General features: G+C 43.8%; 2 protein-coding genes across 3 annotated transcripts in view; both read right to left on the bottom strand.

Moving 5' to 3' along the window:
- Positions 1-25,453, bottom strand: part of LOC147616244 (uncharacterized) — a 148,811-nt gene that overhangs the window by 92,124 nt on the left and 31,234 nt on the right. The gene's annotated exons all lie outside the window — the stretch shown is intronic.
- On the bottom strand, positions 24,039-25,441 carry LOC147616246 (uncharacterized). Its single transcript, XM_086777264.1, has 3 exons — positions 25,071-25,441; positions 24,816-24,977; positions 24,039-24,727 (listed from the first exon to the last, which is right to left on the bottom strand). Exons 1-3 carry the CDS (start codon positions 25,371-25,373, stop codon positions 24,272-24,274), a joined length of 921 nt encoding a protein of 306 aa, XP_086633390.1. The 5' UTR covers positions 25,374-25,441; the 3' UTR covers positions 24,039-24,271.

The following is a 25,453-nucleotide window of genomic DNA, read 5'->3' as shown; positions in this document are numbered from 1 at the left end:
ATACCCACGGGCACGATAGCGAGCCCGACGCCCCCGACTCCCTGGACCTCGCCAACAACACAGACATCAGCCCCAACTTGAGATCATGGAGAGGCACAGAGCCTTCTTCCCACGACCGGCGGATCTACATAGCCTTCTACAAGCTAACCCCATGCTCGATATCCTTGAAGGCCCCCTCCCTCTATTGGTGGGTTAGCTCCATAGGTTGTTTGATGATGGTCTCACTTTGTATCATATGGCTTTGATTTTGACATTCTCAGCTCATAGCTTGAGTCTTTGTTTTCTTTTGTAACATGATGAGATTACATGGACACTAATGTATCACTTTTGGTCTCATAGACCCACTGGGTCTTTTGAAGACGTTTAATATAACTTTCTTTCTTTTCAAGTATGTCAAACAAGAAAGAAGAACGAAATGTATATTAATGTCTTCAAACGACCATTAGGGTGTGTGTGTGTGTGTGTGAGAGAGAGAGAGAGAGTGTGACATGTGGGAGGTTATGACCGTCGTAAACACAACCTTAGTCTACACTTAACTGCACTTAATGATGTTTAAGAGATAACAGATATGTGTCAATGCAATGCAGCTATATTAGATGAATGAATGAAGTTACAATGATGATCCAAATGGATCTGTAATGCTGAATATGCTGCCTATATGCTGTAAATGCGGGCTGAACTGCTGTCCACTCTTTCCCTTGTCTCCTGGAGGGAAACGCTGAAGGGAGGCTTAGGGAACAGATGCTGTATGCTGAAGGGATGATGAAAACGCAGACCTGAATGGCTGATTCTGGACTGTATGCTGCTGCGTTTGCTGAATATGATGCTGAGGATGATGCGTTTGCTGACTACAACTGCTGGGGATGATGCGTTAACTGATGATGCTGCTGAGATGATGATGCGTTACCTTATCTGCTACTGATGATGAGGGCTGATGCTGATATGCTGAAACGCCAACTGATCCTGAGGAGGATGCGCTTCACTGCTGAGCCCCCTGATGACTGAATGGATGATGTGCTGAATGGAGAGGCGCCTGTATTTATAAGGGTAAGAGGGCTGGTCGGCCAGATGGCTGCAGTCGGCCAGTGCATAACTCCCAATAAAGCTAGTCGGCTGCTCCATAAATGCCTAAAAATGCCTGTAAAATGCTGATTAAATGCCTGATAATATCTATGATGCTAATGATGCCATATGATGATGCCATGTCACTGTACACCTGACTGGTGTGCATGTGAGAGAGAGAGAGAGAGAAAGAGAGAGAAATAAAGAAAGATATATTAACGTCTGCGAAAGGCCAAAGTGGCCTACGAGACCAAAACATAGTACACACCTAATGGTGTCTCATCAAAAGTAAGACAAAAAGGACTAAAAAAGTCCTTAAAAAGTCCTAAAACAGTCCTAAACAGCTATGAAAGGAAAATATTCCTACTGAGGTACAACAAAAGTGTATAATATCTACAACTAGCATAAGACTGGTGTAATCTGCTCATCTCAATATCTCTCTCATGGGGTGCTGTAAGATAGAGAAACTAAAGTGGCGAGGTGATGATGGCTCTAATCCACCGGTGATGAAGCGGCCGTGGACGAGGTCCTGGTAAGCGTGGGCATCTCGCTCGACAAAGTGCTATGGCTCTGTCGAGGGTGACTCCTCCTAAAGGACGTCTATGGGACGTCTAGCTCGCCGAGGGGGTAGTGGAGGTCCTGGTCGTATCTACCGGGGTGGTCCTAGCCCTGAAAAAACCTGTCATGGCTCGCTGGCGGGGTGGATCCTGGTGTGCTGTCCTGGCTCATAGGAGAGTCTCTCGATGGCGTCTGAGCTCCAATAAGAAAATCCCCAAACACCTCTGATCCTCAAACTCCATAACATGTCGTAATGGTCCAAAACCCTCGCGGAAGAGACACCAGTATCTCCCTCGTATCTCATAGTAAACAGTACATCAGCATATGTAGTGCTCCTCTAACTCCACTTCCTGGTGACATAGCTGACAAATGCGGTCTTCTGGCTTCATCCCCTCGTATCTGCCAGTCTCTACCCTTGGCTGATGTGATGAAGTGTGGATCTGTCCAATGGCACTGCGAATGCCATGTGAGAGATGGGTGTCCATGTATGTAGACCGTATCACAAAGCCATCTGGGGAGAGATGTAGAAAATGGTCCCGATAGTGGGCCATCTTCGTGCCTAGTGGTAGGGGGGGCTGGACCATGTCCTATCTACATCTAGCCTCACGATGTCCATCCTGATCGCCCTATTCTGCTCAGAGCGACTAAGGTCCAAGAAGGGGCAGTCCACGCTGTAATCAAATGGAGGGAGTGCATCAATCATCATGCCATGTAATCTCAGCCAGGTACACATCTGGGTGTACCAACATCGTGTATCGTTGTCTGCTGCGAACTGCCTGGAAGAGATAAGTGCTAGGTGTGGGTATCTTTGTCTGGGGAGCTCCATATCCTCTGCAAAAATGTCACTGACTGGAACAAGGCTTCGGTAACCACTGGTGCGGTTCCTATCTCTGATCTGACAATCTCGTGAGGTACCGATGGTTTGCTCCGAATCATGCGTGTGATCATAGTCACCAGTGGTTTCTCTAGTACCTGCCATCCATCATAGAAATCTCTCTCTGGTCCGGACCTGGTTGACAAGCGGCTCCCTCCTCGTGAGAGAAAAGAAAGAAAGAAAGATATATGAAGCGTCTACTAAAAGACCCAATGGGCCTATGAGACCAAAGTGATACAATGATGTCCGTGGCATATCTCATCATGGAATGGAAAATAAAACAGAAAGAAAACATAAATATAGCTATCTCACTAGGGTGATACAAAACTGTCCATGGAAACTCGTCATGGAATACTAAGAACATAAAAACATGGGAGCAACATCAGCTCCGAGTAGATGGTATACCACTCTCCAAAATGTCAAGCATGGGGCTGACAAGTATGGCCGAAAGGTCTCCCTCAGCTATGCCACATGGAAAGGTAGCTCGATCGCGGCGGAGCATGTCCTGGATCTGGAGAGAGAGAGAGAGAGAGAGAGAGAGAGAGAGAGAGAGAGAGTTCTATTCACGTCTACAAAAGGCCAAAGGGCCTATGAGACCAAAACTGTTGCAATGTGTCCAAGAAGTGATGGAACCATGAAAAAACACCACAAAAACCCCAAATAGAGCTGAGAGAAAAAACAACAGCCCTATAAGTGCTAGTGGTACAATGCTGCAATGATACAATACGAGGGGGTCAAATGGGGTCCTCCACATGTATGATTGTGTATAGAGGCTCTCCACGTCGAGCTGAGAAAAAACAACAGCCCTTTAAGTGCTAGTGGTACAATGCTACAATGATACAATACGAGGGGGTTAAATTGGGTCCTCCACATGTATGATTGTATAGAGGCTCTCCACATCGACTTGCATAGGTGCATAGCTGGCTTGGGCGTGTGCTTTTCAAGCTCTCTTTCTCTCTTGCACTGACATACAAGGTGGTGCTTTGCTGTTTTTCTGTTCTGGACAGCCCCATAGCAGGCCCTACAGTTCTCTTTCTCTACCATGTGCATAAGCAAAGCTTCTCTGATTCATATCATACCAGCACAAGCTCTTATGTGAAGTGTTTACGGGCTGAAAACAGAATTTCAGAAATCGACAGATTGTTTCTTCGTGACAAGTGTTTTATGTTTGCTCTTCGGTGCCAGAGGTATTTTCATGGTGACCCGAGCATAGACAGTACCTCCGGGAGAAATTCTGGAGAGTTTCATCACGAAAAGCTGCTTGCTTTTTGAGAAATCTCGAAGACTTTGGCCTGAGTTACGAGTGAGAAATTTTGCGAGTTTCTGGGACAGTGTTCTCGCAAATTCAATTTCTGTCTTTGATTGGAAATCATATGTACTTGGAAAATTCCGGTGCTAAGCACCCTCGTCCTTCGTTTTACAAATACTCCTAAGGAATAGAGAATTCTGTCGAAGGGGGCCCGGCTGCTCCGGTCCCAGTGTAGTGTCCTATGCACGTGATATTCTTTTTCAGCATATGTGACAATGTATAATGGCTATGGCCAGTGTTTAATTGCTTAAGTACAAATCAATGGTCAAGCAAAAGTGTGTCGAAGACCTTAGTCCCCTGGGCTTGGCCTAGGTTTGGTTACAGTGGTATCAAAGCTTAGGCTTTCTTGGAAGCAGAGGCTTTCTTTTCCAGCAATGAGGAAGAGAAAAGACAGAAGTGGGGACCTCGCTTACCATCATTACTATTAGGCATGGCCAACCTATTCACTTATGGAACTAGTCATGCGTCAAGAGCATGAGCAATAAGACAGGTTAGTCTAAGGATTTATGGATTCACAAAATTTATCCTGGAAGTATGGAGTTGGCTTTATGTGCCCATGTTTAGCACTCTTTCCATATGGATATTGTGGATTATATAATCAAGCCTACAGGCAAGCTATATGGAGATATATCTCAGGATATCTTATGGATATGGTGAGGAGATATTTCTTTTGGCTTCATGACGAACCCGCAAAGAAAAACTAACTTTACTTTGACTTTTGCAAAGTTGATGCTTTTTGGCAATTTATAGTAAGTGTTTTTGGACACTTAACCTTTGTATGCCCATATAAGAAGAATTGTGTGTTGTTTCCCTTTAACTATTTTAGGTAAACACTGGTTTTCATACGAATAAATCCAAGGACAATGGACTAAACTTATGGCATATCTTTGCTCGAGGATTTATACATATATGATGGTTTGGCGCATCTATATGGTTATCATTGGCTAAGTGATTCTTGGGCTTTATATGCAGCTCTATGCCTTCCTTTATTGGGATAGAGTATGTTTTTGGCTCCCTTTCTTTGGGATGCATTCGATATATGAAACTCATGGATCGAGGATTTATCTATGGATTTCTATTGGCGGCGAAAATGCCTATTAAACTATGTATAGCAGAAATGTTTATGAAGCACCAGGGTATTTATGCCTGTGAGACTGATTCTTATCTTATGTTACACACTTGAGCCCACCTCTCCTCCAAGGTGTGCGGCCTAAGTACCAACATGGAGTGCATGTGGTAGAGTAGCCATGATGCCTAATTGGCAAGGGCTAATGTCTTTGCCAAGGGCCATGTGGACTGACACCTTGTTGGCAGGGGACTATGTCTACGCCAAGTGTTAGTAGACTGAAATCTAGTATGTTGGGAACTTGATGTCTGCGCTCAGATCCAATGGACATTCTACATCCGCGTGCACGATCGATCGGTCTTCTATTTCTTGGCCTGGTGTTTCCATGTGTAATCATGGAAGCCAGTGGAGAGTAGCATGCGTTTGACATGACACTGGGAATTGGGAAACAAGTAACTACTCGTGGAGTTGGATTCGACATGGAGTATGGGCAGCATTAAGCTAGAGGGTGTGCTCACGTAGTAGCAGTCAGCTGGACTTGGGAGACATGATTATGATATCTAGACTTATGGGACCGTTTTGTCTCGCCCATTTATTTGAGACATGGATTCTTTCACTTATTTGGATTTTTCCCAACTTTGTCTTCTGGACCTCCTTGATATCTATCTCGATGAATACTAATGACCAAGACATTTACAATGGTTTGCAATTGTATAAGTATCATATGAGTGGTGCCCATATGGCGTCTAAGAACATAGCAGAATGGTATGTGCATGCGTATGGATCATATGGGCGGTGTTCATATGGAGTTCAATGACATGGCAAAACAGTTGAACGCCTCATGAATAGCGTGATACCCTGATGAACAATTGTTGGAATGACTGCTCGTCATTGCAGTTAATGGATTTATGGATTTCTTGCCATAAGGTTGGCTTTGACTTTTGGTAGTTGATCTCTTATTCTATGGAACAACACAGTTGGTTCTTATGCATGTGCTTGTTGACAAGAACTTGGATTTGGATGGATCTAACATTGTAACGCAGGATGAACTACTTGTAACAAACCCATTGATAAACAATCACAAATAATGAAAAACAGTAGGATTCAGAGAAAAGAGAAACGAGACCTCACTCAAAGGGAAACAGGCCCCTTCCCCTTTGCATGATTTTATTGAATCAAAGCACGGGCACTAAGTGCTTGAATGTTTACAATAGATGACAAGTGCTCTCTAAATGAAGAGGGAGTGCTCCAATTTATAGGTCTGAGGATTTTCACAAAGATGCGGGCTCGTGGATTCAGCCCAACTTTCGAGGACAGATTTGCAGCCAGTTTACTTCGAGCTTGGGATCACCTCAGGCCGGCCCTTAGCCAGCTAGCTCCGATAACCTCCGAGGAGCATCTCGGACAGCCATTGGTCTCAATCCCCCTGATTCGGTTACCCAGTGGCCATATGTTGGGGGCCAAACCTCATGTATCATGGGGTGCGTTGAGCACGGGACCTGCCAGGTCCCTTGGAGATTGGATTGCACACAGGCAGTTACCCACGGAGCTTCAAGAGAGAGGCCTGACTAGGATCTGGGGTAGAGACAGGCTCAGCATTGACATCGACTCTGCTATCCCTCCGGAGTGGCCGACCCCTATACCATACCCGACTCCCGGTCTATGGCTAGGCGTGTTTACTAGACATGACATTCTTTTGGCAGTCCTGGAGCAGACGAGGGCAATGGTCTACTTCCTTTTTCTATTGGTTCACATGGCAGATTAGAGAGATCTGAGCCCCCTTTGGAGCATTTCAGCAGCTGCACCTTACAGAGGGTGAGGGTGATTGGATTTCAGGCATGGAAGTGGCACAGACCCAAGGTGTCCATGGAGAGATTCTGGCGGCTACGCGTTTGGGAGAGCCATCCTCTCACGCATCTCCAGTGGGACCCCGAAGAGTGGACTTGGCATGACCCTGCTGACTAGGAGGAGACATTGGATGCCCTCTTTTTTGCATATACAGTGCGGCTAGGCCGCAGGATTCAAATGCCAAAGATTGATGGCACCGCGGCAGCAACAGTACATTGGCGGTCACAGGGCTCTAACAGTGTTTCATTTTTGGAAGAGGCTCTGGGACACTTTTGGCCTAGAAAGATCACTCTCTTTCTCTGCCTAATGACGCACACGAGCTTGGCGGTTGGCACATGGTTGGCAGTTGGAGGTTGGCCAGCAACCTACCAAGATGTGGCCACCCACAGGAGTCTCAGCGTCATTGTCTTTGCGATCGCACGAAGGCTCAGCACGTCTGGCTGTTGATTCTTCGCATATTCATGATGGAGAGGGCCTCGACCCAGATCATTACATGGGGCACTGCAGCTTAAGCGACAGAGACTGAGGTGGTCAGAGCTTATGAGGAGGATGGTGGGGGGCTAGCCCTTCAGGTCTCTCACACCTCTGCATTTCGGCAGTACCAGTCACAGCCCCAACTACTGACCATTAGCAACTAGGCTCATGCCAGAGATGGGAGATTTGTAGTAGCATTGCAACCTGGCACATTTGGCAAGCTAGATGCAGCGAAGCCATCAAGAGTACCCACACTCCGCATGCTGAGTCCATCACGAACATTGGGCTCGACATCATTCATACCCTCCGTAGTCAGTGGGGGAAGTTGCAAGGTGATTCTGACCGCATGCGGAAGCCGCGAGAAGCTTTCTTGAGGCTCTGGCAGTGTGGCCCTTTTCTCACAGATAAAAGTGGTGACCCCACTTGGCATTACAGACCCCACTTGAAGCTTTCTTGAGGCTCTAGTGGTGTGGCCCTTTTCTCACAGATAAAAGTGGTGACCCCACTTGGCATTACAGACCACCTGTGTGGTTGTCTCCCCCCACCCTATATATGAGATAGCCTTCTCCTCATAGAGTGGCTAGCCGGAGAAGTGTTTCTTTCCCCTCTTTTGATTATTTGATCCCCACCCTGTACATGAGGCGAGTTTGTATCTAGCCCTTCGAGGTTGTATTTAGCCCTTTGTGGCGTTCTTTCATTAACTAATAGAAGGATCTTTTTCTCGGAAAAAAAAAAGGATTATGGAGACAGCATGTATCAAGGTCTTCTTGACAAAGCATGAGCTACCTTATTTTCTTTCTCAGGTGTGTGCATAATCTGAAAATGAAATTGTAACAAATAGTTGGCCCATCGAAGATACTTTTCAGAGATCTTAGGCTGAGAGAGAAAATACATGAGGCTTTGATGGTCTATTTTGATGATAAACTCACCACCCAATAGGTAATGCTTCCAAATCTTCAAAGATGGATAACGGCCATTAACTCCTTTTCATAGGTGGGAGCATTCTTTTCCGAATTTTGTAATCTTATGCTTTCATACGCAATTGCATGTCCTTCTTGGTTTAAGACTACACCAATACAATCTCTTGAAGCATCACATTCGACAATAAACAACTTGACAAATCAAAAACAATCAATACCAGTGCTTTACTAGCATAAAACTTCAAAGCCTTAAAAGCTTCTTTCTCATAGTCACAGGGGACGGAGGGGACGGCTGCTTGGAACACGGGGACGGCGATTCGGGACGGAACAGCGACGGGGACGGACGCACGTCCCCCACGGCACGTTTCTCACAGGGGACGGCGACCGGGACGGCGCTGGGACGGGGACGCCGGTCGGGGACGGCTCTGTGAGGGGACGGCAGAGAGCCGTTGCTCACCGTTTTTTGCCGTTGCGCTCGCCGTTTTCGGCCGTTGCGCTGCCCGTTTCTAGCCGTTTATGGCTATTGGGCCTTGGCCCTTGAGCCTTGAGCCTTTGAGGCTTGGCCCTCTCTCTCTCTCTCTTGCCCTTGAGGCTTTCCTCTCTCTCTCTCTCTCTTGCCTATCTATATAAGAACAAGCCTCTACAAGGCTACAAGCACACACAACTCTCAAGGCTCAAGCTTTCGATGCTCAAGCTTCTTCTAGCTTCCAACTTCCAAGTTCCAAGCCTCTAGGCTCTCACACAAGGCCCGCGGGCCGCCGCCCTACTATCTAGATTCTAGAATCTAGACTCTCTCTCTCTCTCTCTCTCTCTCTCTCTCTCTCTCTCTCGCCTCTTGAGTCTTCCAACTTCCAAGACTCTAGGCTCTAGGCCTCTCTCTCTCTCTCTCTCTCACGGTTCACCTCTCCCTCAACTTTCAAGCCTCTTGAGTCTTCCAACTTCCAAGCCTCTAGAGTCTAGGCTCTAGGCCTCTAGCCTCTAGGCTCTCTCTCTCTCTCTCTCTCTCTCTCTCTCTCTCTCATTCCTCAAGGCTCAAGAGTCCATCTTTTCGTTCCCTACTTATGGCAGTCCCCCGTCCCGTCCCTGTCCCCCGTCACCGTCACCGTCCCCCGTCCCTTGTGACTATGTTCTTTCTCCATCTTGGCCCACCTAAAATTCTTTGTCAGATCGAGCAATGGTCCCGCAACCTCTGCAAACCACTTGATGAACCTTCTGTAGTAAGAGCATATTCTTAGAAAGCTTCTAACTTCATGCACGCTAGTTAACTCTGGCCCTTCCATAATAGCCTTGACCTTGTTTGGATCCATCCAAATCTCATCTTTGGAGACTATATGGCCCAAATAGTGAATTTCTGATAGGAAGAACTCACTCTTCTTGACATTTGCATAGCGCTTGTGCTTCCTCAATTCTTGGAAAACAATATCCAAAAGCTTTTTATACTCTCCCTCATCATTAGAATGTACTAAGATATCATCAAAGAAAGAACCTGTGAATTTGGTAGTATGTGCTGGTGAGTGGAGCTCAAGGCTTCTGTTAGTGCTGGCAGTTGAACTTGGCAGTTTGCGGAGCTAAAAGCTTTGCGATTGCTGGCCTTCACAATCAGATGAATCATTTTAGCTTGCAAGCTTGTTGCATTTATGCAGTGCAAGGCTCCTTAACAATGGGCTCTCAAAATTCTATCCATCATCTTATTAAATGTGGTAGGGCATTGATTAGACCAAAGGTTAACACAAGAAATTCATGTCGCCCAAAAGTAGTCCTGAGCACTTATACACATCATCTACAATTATCCTTATTTGTTGATAGTCACTCTTCAAGCCTATGCTGCTGAACATTTTGAATCCATCCAACCTGTCTAGGATATCATCAATTCAAGGTAGGCGGAACCTGTTCTTTATAGTAATCTTGTTGAGGGCTCTATAATCCACGCACATGCGCCAAGACCCATCCTTCTTTTGGACTAACAATACTAGAGAGAAAAAGGGTGAAGAACTAGGCCTAATCAAACCCTTTTCCAATAACTCATTTACCTGCTTCGTAATCTCCTCCTACTAGGCTAGCCTTACGTGGTAAGGTGGCTGGTTTGGAGGCGAACTCCCAAGAATGAGGTCGATCTAATGATCTTCTTGCCTCTCTGGTGGTAGTTCATCTAGTAAAGAATCTGCAAAACGATCTTCATACCTATTTAAGAAATCAATCCTCTCCACATCCAAACTAGAGAGGGACTATTTAGGCTCAGTCTCTTTATGTTCAAAGCCTTTTACAAAAAGCAAGAACAAGGAAACAAACGATTTCATTGCTTTGGAAACTTGTACATGGGATATCATGGGAATAAAATTTCCTTAACTCCCACATCAAAAGATACATTCTTGCCTTTGAAAGGAAACCTAAACTTGCTTCGGTCCCAATCAATGGCTAGATCAACTCTCTTGTGCCAAGGCATACCAAGTACAATATCACAATGGCTTAGATTTCCCATAGCAAAATTCTCATGATCTACGTACTCCCCTATCTCAATCCTAAGTTTTCCGAGGATTGGGGTGATCTGAGATTGCTTCCCTGCAAAAGCAACACCTGACACTTTCAGAGTGCCAAACCTTTCCTTATGCAATTTGAGAGCTTGAACGATCCAAGGATGGATATAATGGTGAGTAGCACCAATATCAAAAGTAGATAAGAACAAGTTGATTGGCAACCTTGTCCCAAGCCATAAACAACGTCCTCTTTTCTGAAGGAGTATCATCCACTTGCACAAGTTCTTCAGGGAGAGCATTCACCTAAGGTGATTTTTGCAATTGATTCTCCTTCTTTGGCTTACTGAGACGTTGTCCAGCCATATGTCCTTTTTCTCCACAGGTGAAGCATTTTCCTTCCTTGGTGTACTATGTCAACTGTTGATACGTTAGCTTCCTTTTGGATGGCAAAGGTGGTTTACCACCATTCTTCGGTTTCTACTCTTGTTCCGACTTCTTTTGGTCAAACACCTTGGCCTTCTTCTTTTGGGAGTCTTCTTTGTAAGACTTCCCAATTGTCCAAGGCATATGCAATCCTTCTACTTCTATGGTTGTATCTTGAGCTGCTTCCAAGGTGTCCCGTTTCATCATCTTGATCACATGTCGAAACGTTGGATGTAAGCCATGGATAAACTTCCTCATCTCCATATTTGAGGGAATTTCATTTAAAGATGTGAATTTGAGAGACGTTTCAACAAACTTATTGATATTAAGTTTCAGCATTATACCCTTGCTTCTGCTTCAATTCATCCCATTCCTACAACACATCAGCTTCAAAGGATGAAGGTAAAAAGTTCTTATTGAACATCTCCTTTAAGTCCTTCCATGTCTTCGGTTCTTCTCTTCATGGACAATTGTGAAGCATCAATTCAAGGCAACATCCTTCAAGTGCATTCTCGCCATCATGATCTTGGACTTTTCTAAATAATCTTACCACCAAAAGCACATCGAATTGCCTAATAAAAGAGCTTTTTGAGAATCTCTCTTAGCATAAAAAGGATCAAGCTTGATGCTATTTTCTCCAGGCTTTAACTGCTACTTCTGAAGTTACTTCATGAACTGCTATGGACATTTTTGTTGTTCTTTGGCTTTCTCCGTTGTTGTAAATGATAAAAAGGAGAGATGGGAGAAATAGAGCTCAACTTCTTGGAGGAGATGATTCCTCTTATGCAAAATCGAAGGTAAACACCTACATATTTTAAGAAATGAGTTACTTTTAGTAAGTTAGAAATATGACTTTGGACTAAAACAACGACCTTGCAGATTTAGGATAATAGTGGCTTTTGAGAAAAGAATGGAAGTTGTGGGATGACAGGTGATGGATATGACAACACTCTTATGCTAAAACAAAAATGCATGTTTAATAGTCACTTCATTGGGCAAGGTGGGCCTGAAGAGAAATGCTCTCTCTTCAAGATGTTCAAACTTCACTAAAGAACTAGGTTCAGGTGTGGACTTGATTAACCACATGCATCGATCAAAACATGGAGATCTAAGAAAAGTTTCGGTACATTTTGATTACATGCATAGAATTGATGGATAGGCAACAATGTCATATTTGTTCTACGATCCAAGGTGAGTTATTGCCGCACGTCTCTATCATAAACTGAACACATGTTTTGGACGGTTGTTGATTGTACAATGCATTTATTGTTGGATTTTTTTTGTTCATCTTAAAAGGACTAATGTATACGAGACAAAAGAGGAGGATGCAAACTCTCAAATGCTGTTTTGAAATGTGTTTGTCTATGTTTTGTACCGCCTTGTTTTATAAAAGTCTTCGTATCTCCAGTTTATCCAAGTTAGGAACTCTGGGTAACCTGTATCCTCAAAACCAAGTGGCTGATCCATATACACTTCTTCTTGCAAGTAGCTATGCAAGAACGCATTTTTTACATCCATCTGCTGTAAAAACCAGCCTTTAGCTACAGCCACCGCAATCACAACTCTCATAGTTTCCATCTTTACAACCGGGACAAATGTCTCCTCATAATCAATCCCATGTGTCTACGCATATCCTTTGGCTACCAATCTAGCCTTATACCTACTTATGCTACCATCACTGTTATGTTTCACCTTATACACCCACTTCAAGCAATGGCACCAAATCCCAAGTCTCATTTCCATACAATGCATTCATCTCCTCATCCATAGCTTTCTCCCAACACACATTTCCAATAGCCTCATCAAAACATGTGGGTTCTACAACCTGCACAAGTTTTGCCATATAAGCATAGTGATGTGTCACATAACCATCATAAGTAAACCTCTGCACAAGGTTTTTGACTCTTCCAGATCTCCGTAACTTTGTATTCATGGCTTCCATAGCCTTCTTCACACCAGGTGTCCTTATTGCTGGAATCCCAAGCTCCTCATCAAGGCTCATCTCCGAGCCACTAGACTCTCCCCATCAACAAGAGAATAATGCCCTACAGAAATATCAGGCATACCAAGGGGCTCAACCACTTTCTATTTGCCTTTATGTGATGCACCAACTACATTTCCAGGATTGGTATTATGATGCAACCTGCCACTCCATGATCTATCAACAGAACCACTGGATGAGAACTCTCCTGGTCCACTCAATGACTATGATTACTGAAATTCTCACAAATCATTACATATAATCCAGAACTAATTCTTGCTTTATCACAAATTCCTTGCACTTGTTTTTGAATGCCTTACTCACTTGTTTTTGCAAATAATCTCTGGTTATATCCTCACTATAATTTACTTGAATTTAGGATATTGAAGTGTAGGTTTTACCATACCTTTGTGAATATCCTTTCAATTATGCAATCAACTTAATATTTCTAATATAAAAGAATTATTTTTTTAGCACACACTATTTGAAAAATATTAACACAACTAATAATGTGTCAAGAAAGAATATCAAATGTTATAGGTGTGCATGCTCTAATTAAATGCTTCCTTTGACCACCTCTAATTCAATGCTTCCATTGACCACCTTCAATGAAAAGCCTTTCAATTGGCTTTAGTTGCTTTAGACTCACGTGGTGCATTGATTCAATTTTGTTTCCAACTTATGATACTTCTTTTTTAGACTCTCAATTTAATTGAGCATTTTGAATATGTATCTCATGAATTTTATCTTGCAAATAATTACACTTGTTTTCCTTCTCTTTTAAAGGGTTTGAGAGATCCTTATACAAATTATCTAGTTCTTCTATAGAGAAAATATTAAGAATCTTTTTCAGCAACATACCAACTACTCATCTCATCAAATACATCTCTGCTTACCCTCAATTCAAGTGTAGCAGGATTATAGTATCTATATCCCTTTTACTCCAGGGAATACCCAATAAACACACATTTTTCTGCCTTTGGATCTAGCTTAGTACGCAACTCATCTGGCACATGCACATATGCAATACATCCAAAAACTTTCAAGTGAGACAAATCAGATTTCCTGCCAGTAAACTTCTCCTCTAACGTTACATCATGTATGGCTGCAGTAGGAGTCCTGTTCATGATATAAACTGTTGTAAGCACAGTCTTAGCCCAATAGCTATGCGGTATATTCTTCTCTGCTATCAATACTCGTGCTATCTCTGCAATGTACTTGTTTTTCCGCTCAGCAACTCCATTTTGTTGCGGAGTGTATCTACATGTAAATTGTCTAACGCCATTCTTTCACAAGAATTCAAAGAACTCATTGGAGAAGTATTCTCCCCCTCCATCTGACCTTAGGCACTTCACATGCTTTCCTATTTGTTTTTTAGCCATCACTCTGAATTCTGAAAATGAGTGAAAACTTCACTCTTCTCCTTCATGAAATACACCCCCACTTTCCTCGTGTGGTTATCAATGAATGTTACGTGGTACCTGCAGCCACCCATAGACATAGTCTTCATAGGACCCCATACATCTGAATGCAAAAACATCTAATACATTCCTGCTCACATTTCTGTCATGTGGAAATACATGCTTTGTTTGCTTTCCAAATTGACATGCTTCACATACTTTCTGCATACCTTCAACTTTAAACTTAGGCAGCCCTGTCACAATTTCTTTAGTCTGCATAGACTTCATTCTTTGCATATTTACATGCCCAATTCTCTTATGCCAAATGTCTGCATCTGCAACAACTCCTGAACCATTTACAAACATTGTAACACTCACTTTAGGCATATTTACATTCAATGTAAATATTCTATCCACTCTACCGGACCTACAAACCCTGCTCAATCATTTGGTCAACAACAGAAACCAAATTCTTTGTAATGTTCGGGATATGAAGTATATCTACAAGGTACTTCACCTTACCATTCTGCATAGACAATGGCACATCTCCAACATGGACAATTGGATGAGTAATGTCATCCCCTATTTTAACAAAGCCTGGTCTTTCAAGACTCTTCATTTCCTCGAACCACTCACCATGACTTGTCATATGGTTCGAAGCACCTCAATCAACATACCGTACATCATCCTCAAACCTCCTCTCATTATCCTCATTATTTCTGCTAGAGGATACATAGTTGTTTTGCTACACTTTTCCATTTCGCATGTCACTGTCCTTCTTATAGCAATCTGCCTACACATGTCCAGGCTTACCACAATAAAAACAACCTCGTGTATCATTATGCTACCTTTACCAATGACCACGTCCTCTTTGAACTCCCCCTGCCTCTAAACTGGCCTCTTCCACTTGTGTGTTGTTGTTGCGAATTCTGGGACGGTTGTTGTTGCTGTTGCTGTTGCTGACCATAATTCTAATTGCCTGTTCGGCCACCACCTTGGCCACGTCCACGACCTCTACCTCGTTCTCTACTTGCACTCATGTAGAAGGCCTCTTGCTCTGAACTGTTTTTATTTTGTGAAGACTGTTGATCTTCAATGATCAGCATTGATACCAAATCTGTGAAGTTGGGAATGTTCTCCCAAGTTCGAATAGACGTTTTGAACGCCTTGTATTCTGGCCCGAGACCACGTAGACACACTTCCACCTTATCATCGTCATCAACAGAAACACCAATTGATGCAAGGGATTCCACAATGCCCTTGATCTTCAAGGCTCATTCACATACATATTTTTCTTCTCCACAGTATGAAACTCATTCTTCAGCTGAATCTTTCATGCCTTGGTGTTAGTTTCATACAGCTTCACTAAGGTATCCCAAGCCTCCTTAGGTGACTTGGCATCCTGTATATGCCCAATCATAGTGTCCTGTATGCTGATAGATAGCCAATACATGACTTTCCTTGCTCCTTGATTCCAATCCTTCAATTCTTTTACATCTGCAGCAGTTGGATTAATCTCTGGTATCTATGGTGTCTCCTCATGTTCACCTTCAATGTAGTCCTAGTAACCTTTTCCCATCAGGAAATTTATCAATCTAAACCTCCAAGCATGGAAGTTGTTCTTGTCAAGCTTCTCTACAACAATATGGTTTATTCCATCAATCGACATCTTGTCTACAACACAAATTTACCAAAAACAACACTCTTGTTTGACATGCACAAACTGTTGTATTCTCTGTAGCGGTACTATAATGCACCCAAACTTTCACAACCAGTGACCTCCATTTGCATACATATACCTAATGGCAACTTTAAGACCTCTTTGCAGTACACACAATGTCTACACAACCAATCGCCCCTCCTGCAGTGTCAAAAACACAGTTCTGTAGAGAATCGAAACTTACTCGCAGTACCCGTGAACGCCTGCGAACTGAAAAACGGAGGCCTAGACACGCCCGAAAAATTGTGTCCAATGGACAGAATAGTTGCCTGTTAGCTTTGCTCCCGCGAAGAAAGCTCCTCAATTGGAGTTCGTTTTCCAATGCCTCTCGAAGAGCTCCCGACAAGGATGTAGTAGCCAACACAAAGAAGGAAGAGTAGATGAAGCTCTTACCCTCGTACCGCTTCCTATGCTTCTCTTGCTTGCCACTCAGTCCTTAGCATAAACCAGGCTTTGATACCATGAAAAGATGTACGGAAGAAGAGAGCTTGAGCTCCTGTAAGCGCACACACACACTCACACAAACCCTAGAAGAAAACACACAAGGTGAGAGGCTAAAAATTCTTCTTCTTCTTCACACAACAAAAGATGTCTACAAAGAAGATAAAGTGATTACCACACATAATAGAGTATATACAAGCGGTCTATAATGTGAATACGCTAAGAGGAGTGGGTAGGTGTGGACTAGTCGGCATAGTCCAACTGTAGAATCTCTAGTGAAAATATGTCAGTGCCAGCTACCAAACCCGCCAATGATGTAAATATCGAACAGTCGTGCGGACACCTCGTGAGTGTCAGCTCATGTTGAGCTTGACATCTCAACATGAACAACCCCGTAAAAGGCTATTAATGTGCTTGTGTGTAGTTATGTGTGAACCACCTCTTAGGGAGTGGATAAGCATGCATTAAATAAGGTCAAATGGTTTGCTACTAGCAAAGGCCTATTGTCATTTGCACAATGTGTATCTACCGTGTGCTACGCACGCAAAACTAGTTTCGAGGCTTGGGGAAGCTTGGAACTAGGCAAGCTGATTGACGAGCTGAGTTAGGGAAATACTAACGGGCGGGCACCCGAGTATGGACGGGCGGGCGCCCAAGTGTGGACGCCCGATGACCGGCCAAGAGCCTATAAAAGGGTGGCCAAGGTTAGTTATTGGGATATAGAGAGTCTCACGAGTTTGTGAGAGCTCTATGGTCTTGGAGCTTGGATCTAGTGCAGACGTGCACCTGCTTTACGCAGCCGAGGCCGGCAGCGGTCTCAAGGCCCGCGAGGGCAGCTTCGTGGTGGTATGGGACGTCGCGAGGAGGAGATTGGTCCATACGTTATCCTAGTTAGCTCAGCTCGTGGCTCGGTGGTGGGGACAACCAAGACTGTGGGCTCGCCCACGGCTGTCATGGTTGGGAGGTGAGTCAGGCCTGCACCCCCTTGTTGTTTGTTTATTCGTTTGTTTGCAGGATTCGAGTCTCGAACCAAGAGCGATCACGAGGAGATCCGTTGGGAATTTGACAGTGGTATCAGAGCATACCTCATGAACGAGCAAGTCGGTAGGTAGAGAAGAAGAGGTCGAAGAAAGGTATGTGTTAAAACGCTTGCTATTTTTTCTGTGCATACTGCTGTTTTCAGAATAGTATGTGGTTTTTCTTTATCAAAGAGACCCATGTTGATGGGGATGGTAGTTTAGTGAGGGTCGTTTGCTTTGCAAGGAAGAGGAGAGTCGTTTGTGCAGTCATACGCATGAGCAAGTCGGGTGAGAGAGAAAACAAAAAAGCACAATGCTTTTCTGGTTCGAACGAGAGAGAGAGCGCTTGTGAGAAGGAGGCACTGGCGGCTGGCGGGTTTGTGCGCTGGCGGCTGTTGCTGGCGTTGGGCTACCGTCGGGGCTGAAGGCGCCTAAGGCCTACCAAGCCACGCGGCCAAGCGGCCAGGCGGCCAAGCCCATGTAGGCGCCTAGGCCAGGCGGGCTGGTGCCCAGGCCAGGCCCACGAAGACGCTTAGGCCAAGCGGGCAGGCGCCCACGGCCACACTGCCATGATGCCCAGGCCCACGCAGGCTGGCCCAGGCAGCACTGGCCGACAGCAGCATGTGTGACTCACACAGAAGCCGGCAGCACAACAGGCGACATCAGCAGAAGCTGGCGACGACATCTCCAACCGGCAGCTAATCCAGGAGGAGAAAAAAAACAAAAAAACAAGGAAAGCTTACGCTTTTTTTTAGAGCTTTCGTTTTTTTTAGTTTAAAATTAGACCCCTCCTCCAAGGTTTCAAAGTGTTTATTTTTATTTTATTTTTTTTAAGAGTATAGAATATATATATCCATATATATATATATATATATATATATATATATATTTATTTATTTATTTATTTATTTATTTATTTATTCAAAGAAAAAAATACAAAAGCAAAGCAAAAGCTAAGCCTAGCTTTTGGAGATTTTTAGCTTTTGGGGCTATCTTTATAAACCCCTTAAGTGGGCTTCTTGCCACACCTCTCTCAAGTTTTCAAGCTCTCAAGCTCTCAAGTTCACTCGCACTTTTGTTGTGCAAAGATCGAATTTTCTCTCCACGTACCCTCTTCACGATGTCGACCCAAGAATCGGAGTTGGAGCCCCTTGTAGAACGCGAAGGCTTGCCGGCTACAGAAGGTACCGATGCCGATCTTTTTGACGATTTTGTGTCGAAATCAGATTTCCAAGAGTTCAAAGTAGCTCTCGAAGCTTCTTCGGCGGAACGTCAGGCACAAATCGCAGCCAAGATGCAAGCTTTGGAGAACTCCATTGCTCTATTGACCACTACCCTCTCTACTTTCTCGGGTATGGATACCTAGGCTTCAGCTTTAGGCCCCAACATTACTCCGGAACCGTTCGGGGGCGAGCCAAAGCAGCGCACCAAGGAGATCGTAGACACATGGCTACATAAGTGGCAAGTTCACTTTCAGTTTCATCCATATGATGATGGAGAGAAGATCCAGTTAGCAACAGGTTTCCTGTCCGGCAAAGCTTTGCTTTGGTGGAAGGAACTCAACCCTAAGCCAACGACTTGGGCACAATTCGAAGACGTTTTCAAGACAGAATTCCTCAAGAAAGAGGATGATTATGATGTTGTTGCCCGGTTTTCAGCTTTGACCATGACCTCGCAGCACCTCACTTATGAGGCCTACCTCCAGAAGTTTCATGACTTGCAGATGAAAGCTACAAAGATGGATTCCACTACTCTTTTGGGGTATTTCGTAGCTGGTTTACCAGACTCGTACCGATTATAGGTAAAAAATAACAAATGTAAAACATTGGACGAGGCCATTCATTCAGCTCGTATCTATGATGATACAATGGTCTCTTCCAAGTCGAAACCCATTACCGAGCAAGGGAACAAGCATAAAAGAAAGTTCTCTATACCTATGGCTAACACGACAAAAGGAAAATCTTCGGACCAACCTTCGAAGAGTTCTAGTTCGACACCAGCGAAGAAGAAACGACTCCTTAGGGCTTTAAAGCTCAAGAAGGAAGAACGTTGTTTTATCTGCGAAGAAAAAGGACACATGCGTAACGAGTGCCCGAAGCAAAAGGGTACCAAGTCAAACACAGAACCCAAGCCAAAAGCAGCTAACCAGTTGTCTTTGACAGGTACGTCAATTACTGTACTTTCTCGCCCTAGTACTTGTTCTGATTGTCTGTTCAATTCTAAAGTATTTGGCTTGCATGATCTTCTCCGAGTTCATGGAGAAGTGAATGGCCATAAAATTCACATTCTTTTAGACCCTGGCAGTTCACATAACTTTGTTAACTACAAACTTGTGCAGAAACTGAGTCTTGATATGACACTCAGTGACCATACCTATGAGGTACGTCTACCTACGGGAAGGCAAGTTTGGGATCGCAAGGTGGAGATGCTTCCAATCCAGATTCAGGACTACAAAGATACTCTGGAATACTATGTAATGCATCTAGAGAATGTAGACTTGTTATTAGGGATTGAGTGATTTAAGACTCTTCAAGTCCAGATAGATTGGTCTAGTTATATTTTTTCTTTTCAGCATAGGGACACCCAGTATAGTATTTTAGGTGATTGTATTCATCCCTCTCACGGACCTCTTGTAAATACAATTGATTTTGGAAATATAATGGATTCTTCTTTGTATACCGCTTTCCATTGTGTATTGATTCCACTTTCTTCTTTTCTCATCCCTTCCATGGATGTAAATGAATTAAGTGTGTTTGAAAGCAAAGAGTTACAGAAGATACTTGATTCGTTTCAAGACGTATTTCCTAAGGAACTGCCATCGGATTTACCACCTGAACGGGCAGTAGATCATCGTATTGATTTGATCCCTGGTGCTCATCCTGTCAGTATTCGACCTTATAGGATGAGCCAAGCTGAGGAAGATGAGTTGGCTAAACAACTCGAAGATTATTTGAGGATGGGCCAGATCCGTCCAAGTAATCACCTTGGGGTGCACCTGTGTTGCTTAGGAGAAAGAAGGACAATACCTGGATAATGTGTATAGATTACAAGAGATTGAACAAGCTGACCATTAAGAACCGTTATCCTCTCCCTAGATCAGATAACCTGATTGACCGGTTAGCAAGAGCGAAATATTTCACGAAGATAGATTTACGTACTGGCTATCACCAGATACGTATTCATGAAAGGCATGTCGAAAGAACCGCCTTTCGGACTAGGTATGGCCATTACGTGTTTCTCATATTACCTTTTGGGTTAACCAATGCTCCAGCCACTTTCCAGCAAATGATGAACGATCTTTTTCGTGAACATTTGGAAAAATTTGTGGTGGTGTTCCTGGATGATATTTTGATATATAGTCGTACTCTTGAGAATCATGTCAGACACCTTACGATTGTCTTATCTATTTTAAGACAGAATCGACTATATGCTAAGTTGAGTAAATGTGAGTTCTTTATGACCGACATCATTTACTTGGGACACAAGATCACTAGAGATGGATTGAGCATTGACTATGACCGGATTCAAAAGGTTCTGGACTGGCCTATACCGCGAACAATGAAACAACTTCGTTCTTTTCTCGGTTTTGTTGTCTTTCTTTAGAAATCTATACGGGAGTACTCTCAGCTCACACTACTGATGACCGACTTATTGAAAGGTCGTGGACATAAGTCAAATCAGCCTATCACTTGGAATAACGATTTGGATATGGCCTTCAGACTTTTGAAAGATAAAGTTAAGGAAGCACCTATTTTAGCTTTACCCGATCCTAGTCGGTCTTATGTTCTTGAAACTGATGCTATTGACTATGCTATCGGGCTGCTTTATTTCAAGATGGTAGACCGATTGCTTTTGAAAGTAAAAAGCTACACGACACTCAATCTCGTTGGCCAACCCTTGAGAAGGAGCTTTATGCTGTGATTCATGCTCTCAAGGTTTGGAGACATTATTTATATGGCTCCAAGTTTGTGGTATTGACTGATCATCAATCAATCAAGTATGTGTGTGATGCGGATGATTTGAGAGGAAGGAAAGCTCGTTGGGCGGAGTTAATGCAAGATTTTGATTTTGAGATCCGTTATCGGAAAGGGTCCATGAATAGTATTGCAGATGCGCTTTAGTCGAATTCGAGAGGTGAATACTTTGTCGTTCACCGAGATTTCTACTGACTTATTTCAGTCATTGAGAGGGCTTTGCAGGACTGATAGTTATTTTGGTCCATTTTGGCAGAAGATCCAGGATGGGAGCTCATTGATTGACCAAGACTCGGTGACTGAGCAGTCTACTATTCAGGCTGCAGGAGGCCAGTGGATGATTCGGAATGGTTTACTATTCCATAATGACAAAATTTGTGTACCACAGATCCCGGACATTAGGTCCAAGATTCTTAAGGAGTGTCATGACGCCCCTTCTGCTGGACACCCTGGGGTACACAGGACACTATCATTAGTGAAACACTTTTTGTATTGGCCAAAGATGAAAGGGTATGTAGAAGATTATGTTCTCAAGTGTCAAATTTGTCAAGCAAATAAAGCTAAACGCTTTAGACAGGCTGGGTTGTTGCATCCTTTGCAATCCCAGGTAATAAATGGGAAAGTATTTCCATGGATTTTATTACCGGATTACCAAGAACACATCAAGGCCACGATTCTATTTGGGTTGTGGTAGATCGCTTGACAAAGATGGCTAGATTTTTACCGACCCGGAAGACTATTACAGCTACGCAATTAGCACGGCAGTTTATCGAGCAATTGTTTAGACTGTACGGGTTACCGCAGGACACAGTCAATGATAGGGACTCTAAGTTTACGAGTGATTTTTGGAAACTTGTTTTTGAGAAGTTGAAAATAACTTTGAATTTGAGTTCCTCTGATCATCCTGAATCTGACGGCCAGACTGAAAGAGTGAATCAGATTTTGGAGGATATGCTTCGAGCATATGTATCCAAAAAACAGAGTTCATGGGAGGATTATCTTCCTATGTTAGAATTTGCATTTAACAGTACTAAGCATACGAGTACAGGGTTTAGTCCTTTCATGCTTATGTATGGTTTTCAACCTAGATCCCCTGTTACAGTAGGATTCTCAGGACTTCAGCATGATGCAGCACGTAATTTTTTGCAAGACATGCAGGAAATGTTACAAGTTGCGAAGGAATCTATTAGAAGTGCTCAAGATCGAGACAGATTTTATTCTAATAGACATCGTTCACCCAGAGAGTTCTCTGAAGGAACGATGGTGTATTTGCGAGTTCCGAAAGATTCCGAGACTTTACGGACAGGTAGATCTCCGAAATTATCCCCTAGATACTGTGGACCATTTCGTGTTACACTACGGATTGGTTCAGTTGCATATGAATTGGATTTGCCTTCTCATGTGAAAGTTCATCTTGTATTTCATGTCAGTAGACTTAAGGAAGTACTGGGTGGAGCAGATTAGTTAGTTACTCCTCAAGAAATTATAGATGTCAAGGACATGATATTTGTTCCGCACGAACCTGAAAAGATTCTTGGATTTCGTGAACGAAGATTGCGTAATACGCTTATCACGGAATACAAGATCAAGTGGAAGGATCGTGTTGAGGAGGACGCTACATGGGAGACATTGACTACTCTTCAGAGAGATTACCCTGGCTTTTTAGTGAGCTCAGGAGTGAGCTCTTAGAGGAAGGGGAGTATGTCATGTGCACATTGTGTATCTACCGTGTGCTACACGCACGCAAAACTAGTTTCGAAGCTTGGGGAAGCTTGGAACTAGGCAGGCTGATTGACGAGCTGAGTTAGGGAAATACTAACGGGAGGGCACCCAAGTATGGACGGGCGGGCGCCCAAGTGTGGACGCCCGATGACCGGCCAAGAGCCTATAAAAGGGTGGCCAAGGTTAGTTATTGGGATATAGAGAGTCTCACAAGTTTGTGAGAGCTCTATGGTCTTGGAGCCTGGATCTAGTGCAGACGTGCACCTGCTTTACGCAGCCGAGACCGGCAGCAGTCTCGCGAGGACAGCTTCGTGGCGGTATGGGATGTCGTGAGGAGGAGATTGGTCGGTACGTCATCCTAGTTAGCTCAGCTCGTGGCTCGGTGGGGACAGCCAAGACTGTGGGCTCGCCCACAGCTGTCATGGTTGGGAGGTGAGTCAGGCCCAAGATTGATATGTACGTACTGTACGTAATGTACGGTACGTATTTGTACGTTGTTCCGTATAGATAAAATTTTTGTGTACGTAAAAATACGTACCATTGTAAAAAATATCAATCTATATGGCATTTCATATCAAAATAAACATAAAAAGATCCAAATACATTTTAAATTGTGAGAGAGACCTACAAGACAATCTAATAAGGTCTTTGCTAATACGCATTTGATTAGTAATCACAAAACCCTTGCCGCATGTTGTAAAACTTGTTACTTCAGAAATCAAACATCAGATACCAAAACCATTTTTCAATCAGATGACAGAGATCAATCTTCAATCACCAATCACCACTCTTAGAAGTTAGCTCTATATAAACTGATGAATCAATGTTCACACAACAAAAGTCTCGACTCTCATCCATGTCAAAAGGCTACAAATGCATCAAAACAAACTGAATACAATGCACATACTACATAGCAAGCTGCAACACTACATCATAGAAATGTCCTCAAAAGGCCCATAAGGGCTAGTCCAGAGTCTAGACTCCACAATGAAACGTGATCTAAGAGTCAAAAATCCTCATCAGATGATGATGATGACGATGCACCAGAAGAGAGCAAGTCCCCATCTGTCAAGACATTGCCCTCGTCGTCATACTCAGGCTCTGCCATCACGGGCACATGTGATGATGTGAAAGATGTATCATGAGATCCATGTGCTACATCATCATCTCCTGGCTCACTCTGAGTATGAATGAGAGTGACAGCCTCATTCGCCCGAGTCCGTTGCGTACGAACAAGCAGCTTCCCCCGACGAATGCTCCTCCGTCTAGCGCTCTCTGAATCTGCAGCCTCCTCACGCAAAGGTATTGCCAAAGCCCGTGCGCGTGACCTTGTGACACGACGATCGATGCTCTCCAACTCTCTATGAAGGAGTCGTATAATATCTGCCTGCTCGTCTCTGACACGCTGCTCCACGTCGCCCTCAGTAGAGGTTGGCACCATCTTCACACGGGTCGGATCTGCCTGTGGAAAAGCAAAATCCGACAAGTCAGAACCACAAGAAATGACTTATATTGAAATGTGTCAAAAGACGTACGACAGTTAAATATACCTGCTTGGGTGCCCCCAAAGCATGATAATCTCGCACGAGCTTCATGTTAGCTCGGCAATACACCAATCGCTCCAGCTGAGCGGTACTAAGTCGATTGCGGATCTTCGTGTGAACCAAGGAGTAGGCACTCCAATTGCGCTCACAAGCACCAGCAGAACAATCCTACGATCAAGAATCACGATACGATTTCGGAGTCAAAACCCTTAATGAATCAAACTTTAAAGATGGATGCAATTGTGAAAGAGTCAAGAGTACCTGCGAGAGGATTCGGAGAGCAAGATGAGTCAGCTTTGGAAGACCTTGTCTTCCATAGCTCTGCCACCACGTGAGAGGAAATTTCGTCGCCTCCTCTCTCAAAACCACCGCTCTAGCAAAGGATGGTCCTAGATTGTTCATAAAACTCACCATCTCTGCATCAACCTCAAGTTGCTCATCCTCGTCGTACATTATGTTGATGTACTGGTCTTTCTGCGTGAGCAGAGTACTCTCACTAAACAGCTCTGGCTTCTTGTAGAAGGGATGAAGCAATGCAGCCATCCCATGAATGGGACGGCTCATAAATGTCCATCGCCGCTCTACAATAGCCAGGATGTCACCACGGCTACAAATTGACAAGCCAACATTCCAATAGTCATTAT

This window comes from Cibotium barometz, chromosome 38 (genome assembly GCF_041138505.1).
Source record: "Cibotium barometz isolate CiBa-2024 chromosome 38, ASM4113850v1, whole genome shotgun sequence".
Taxonomy (NCBI): Eukaryota; Viridiplantae; Streptophyta; class Polypodiopsida; order Cyatheales; family Cibotiaceae; genus Cibotium; species Cibotium barometz.
Note: the sequence above shows the minus strand (reverse complement) of the source record. Positions and strands in the feature narration are given on the sequence as shown.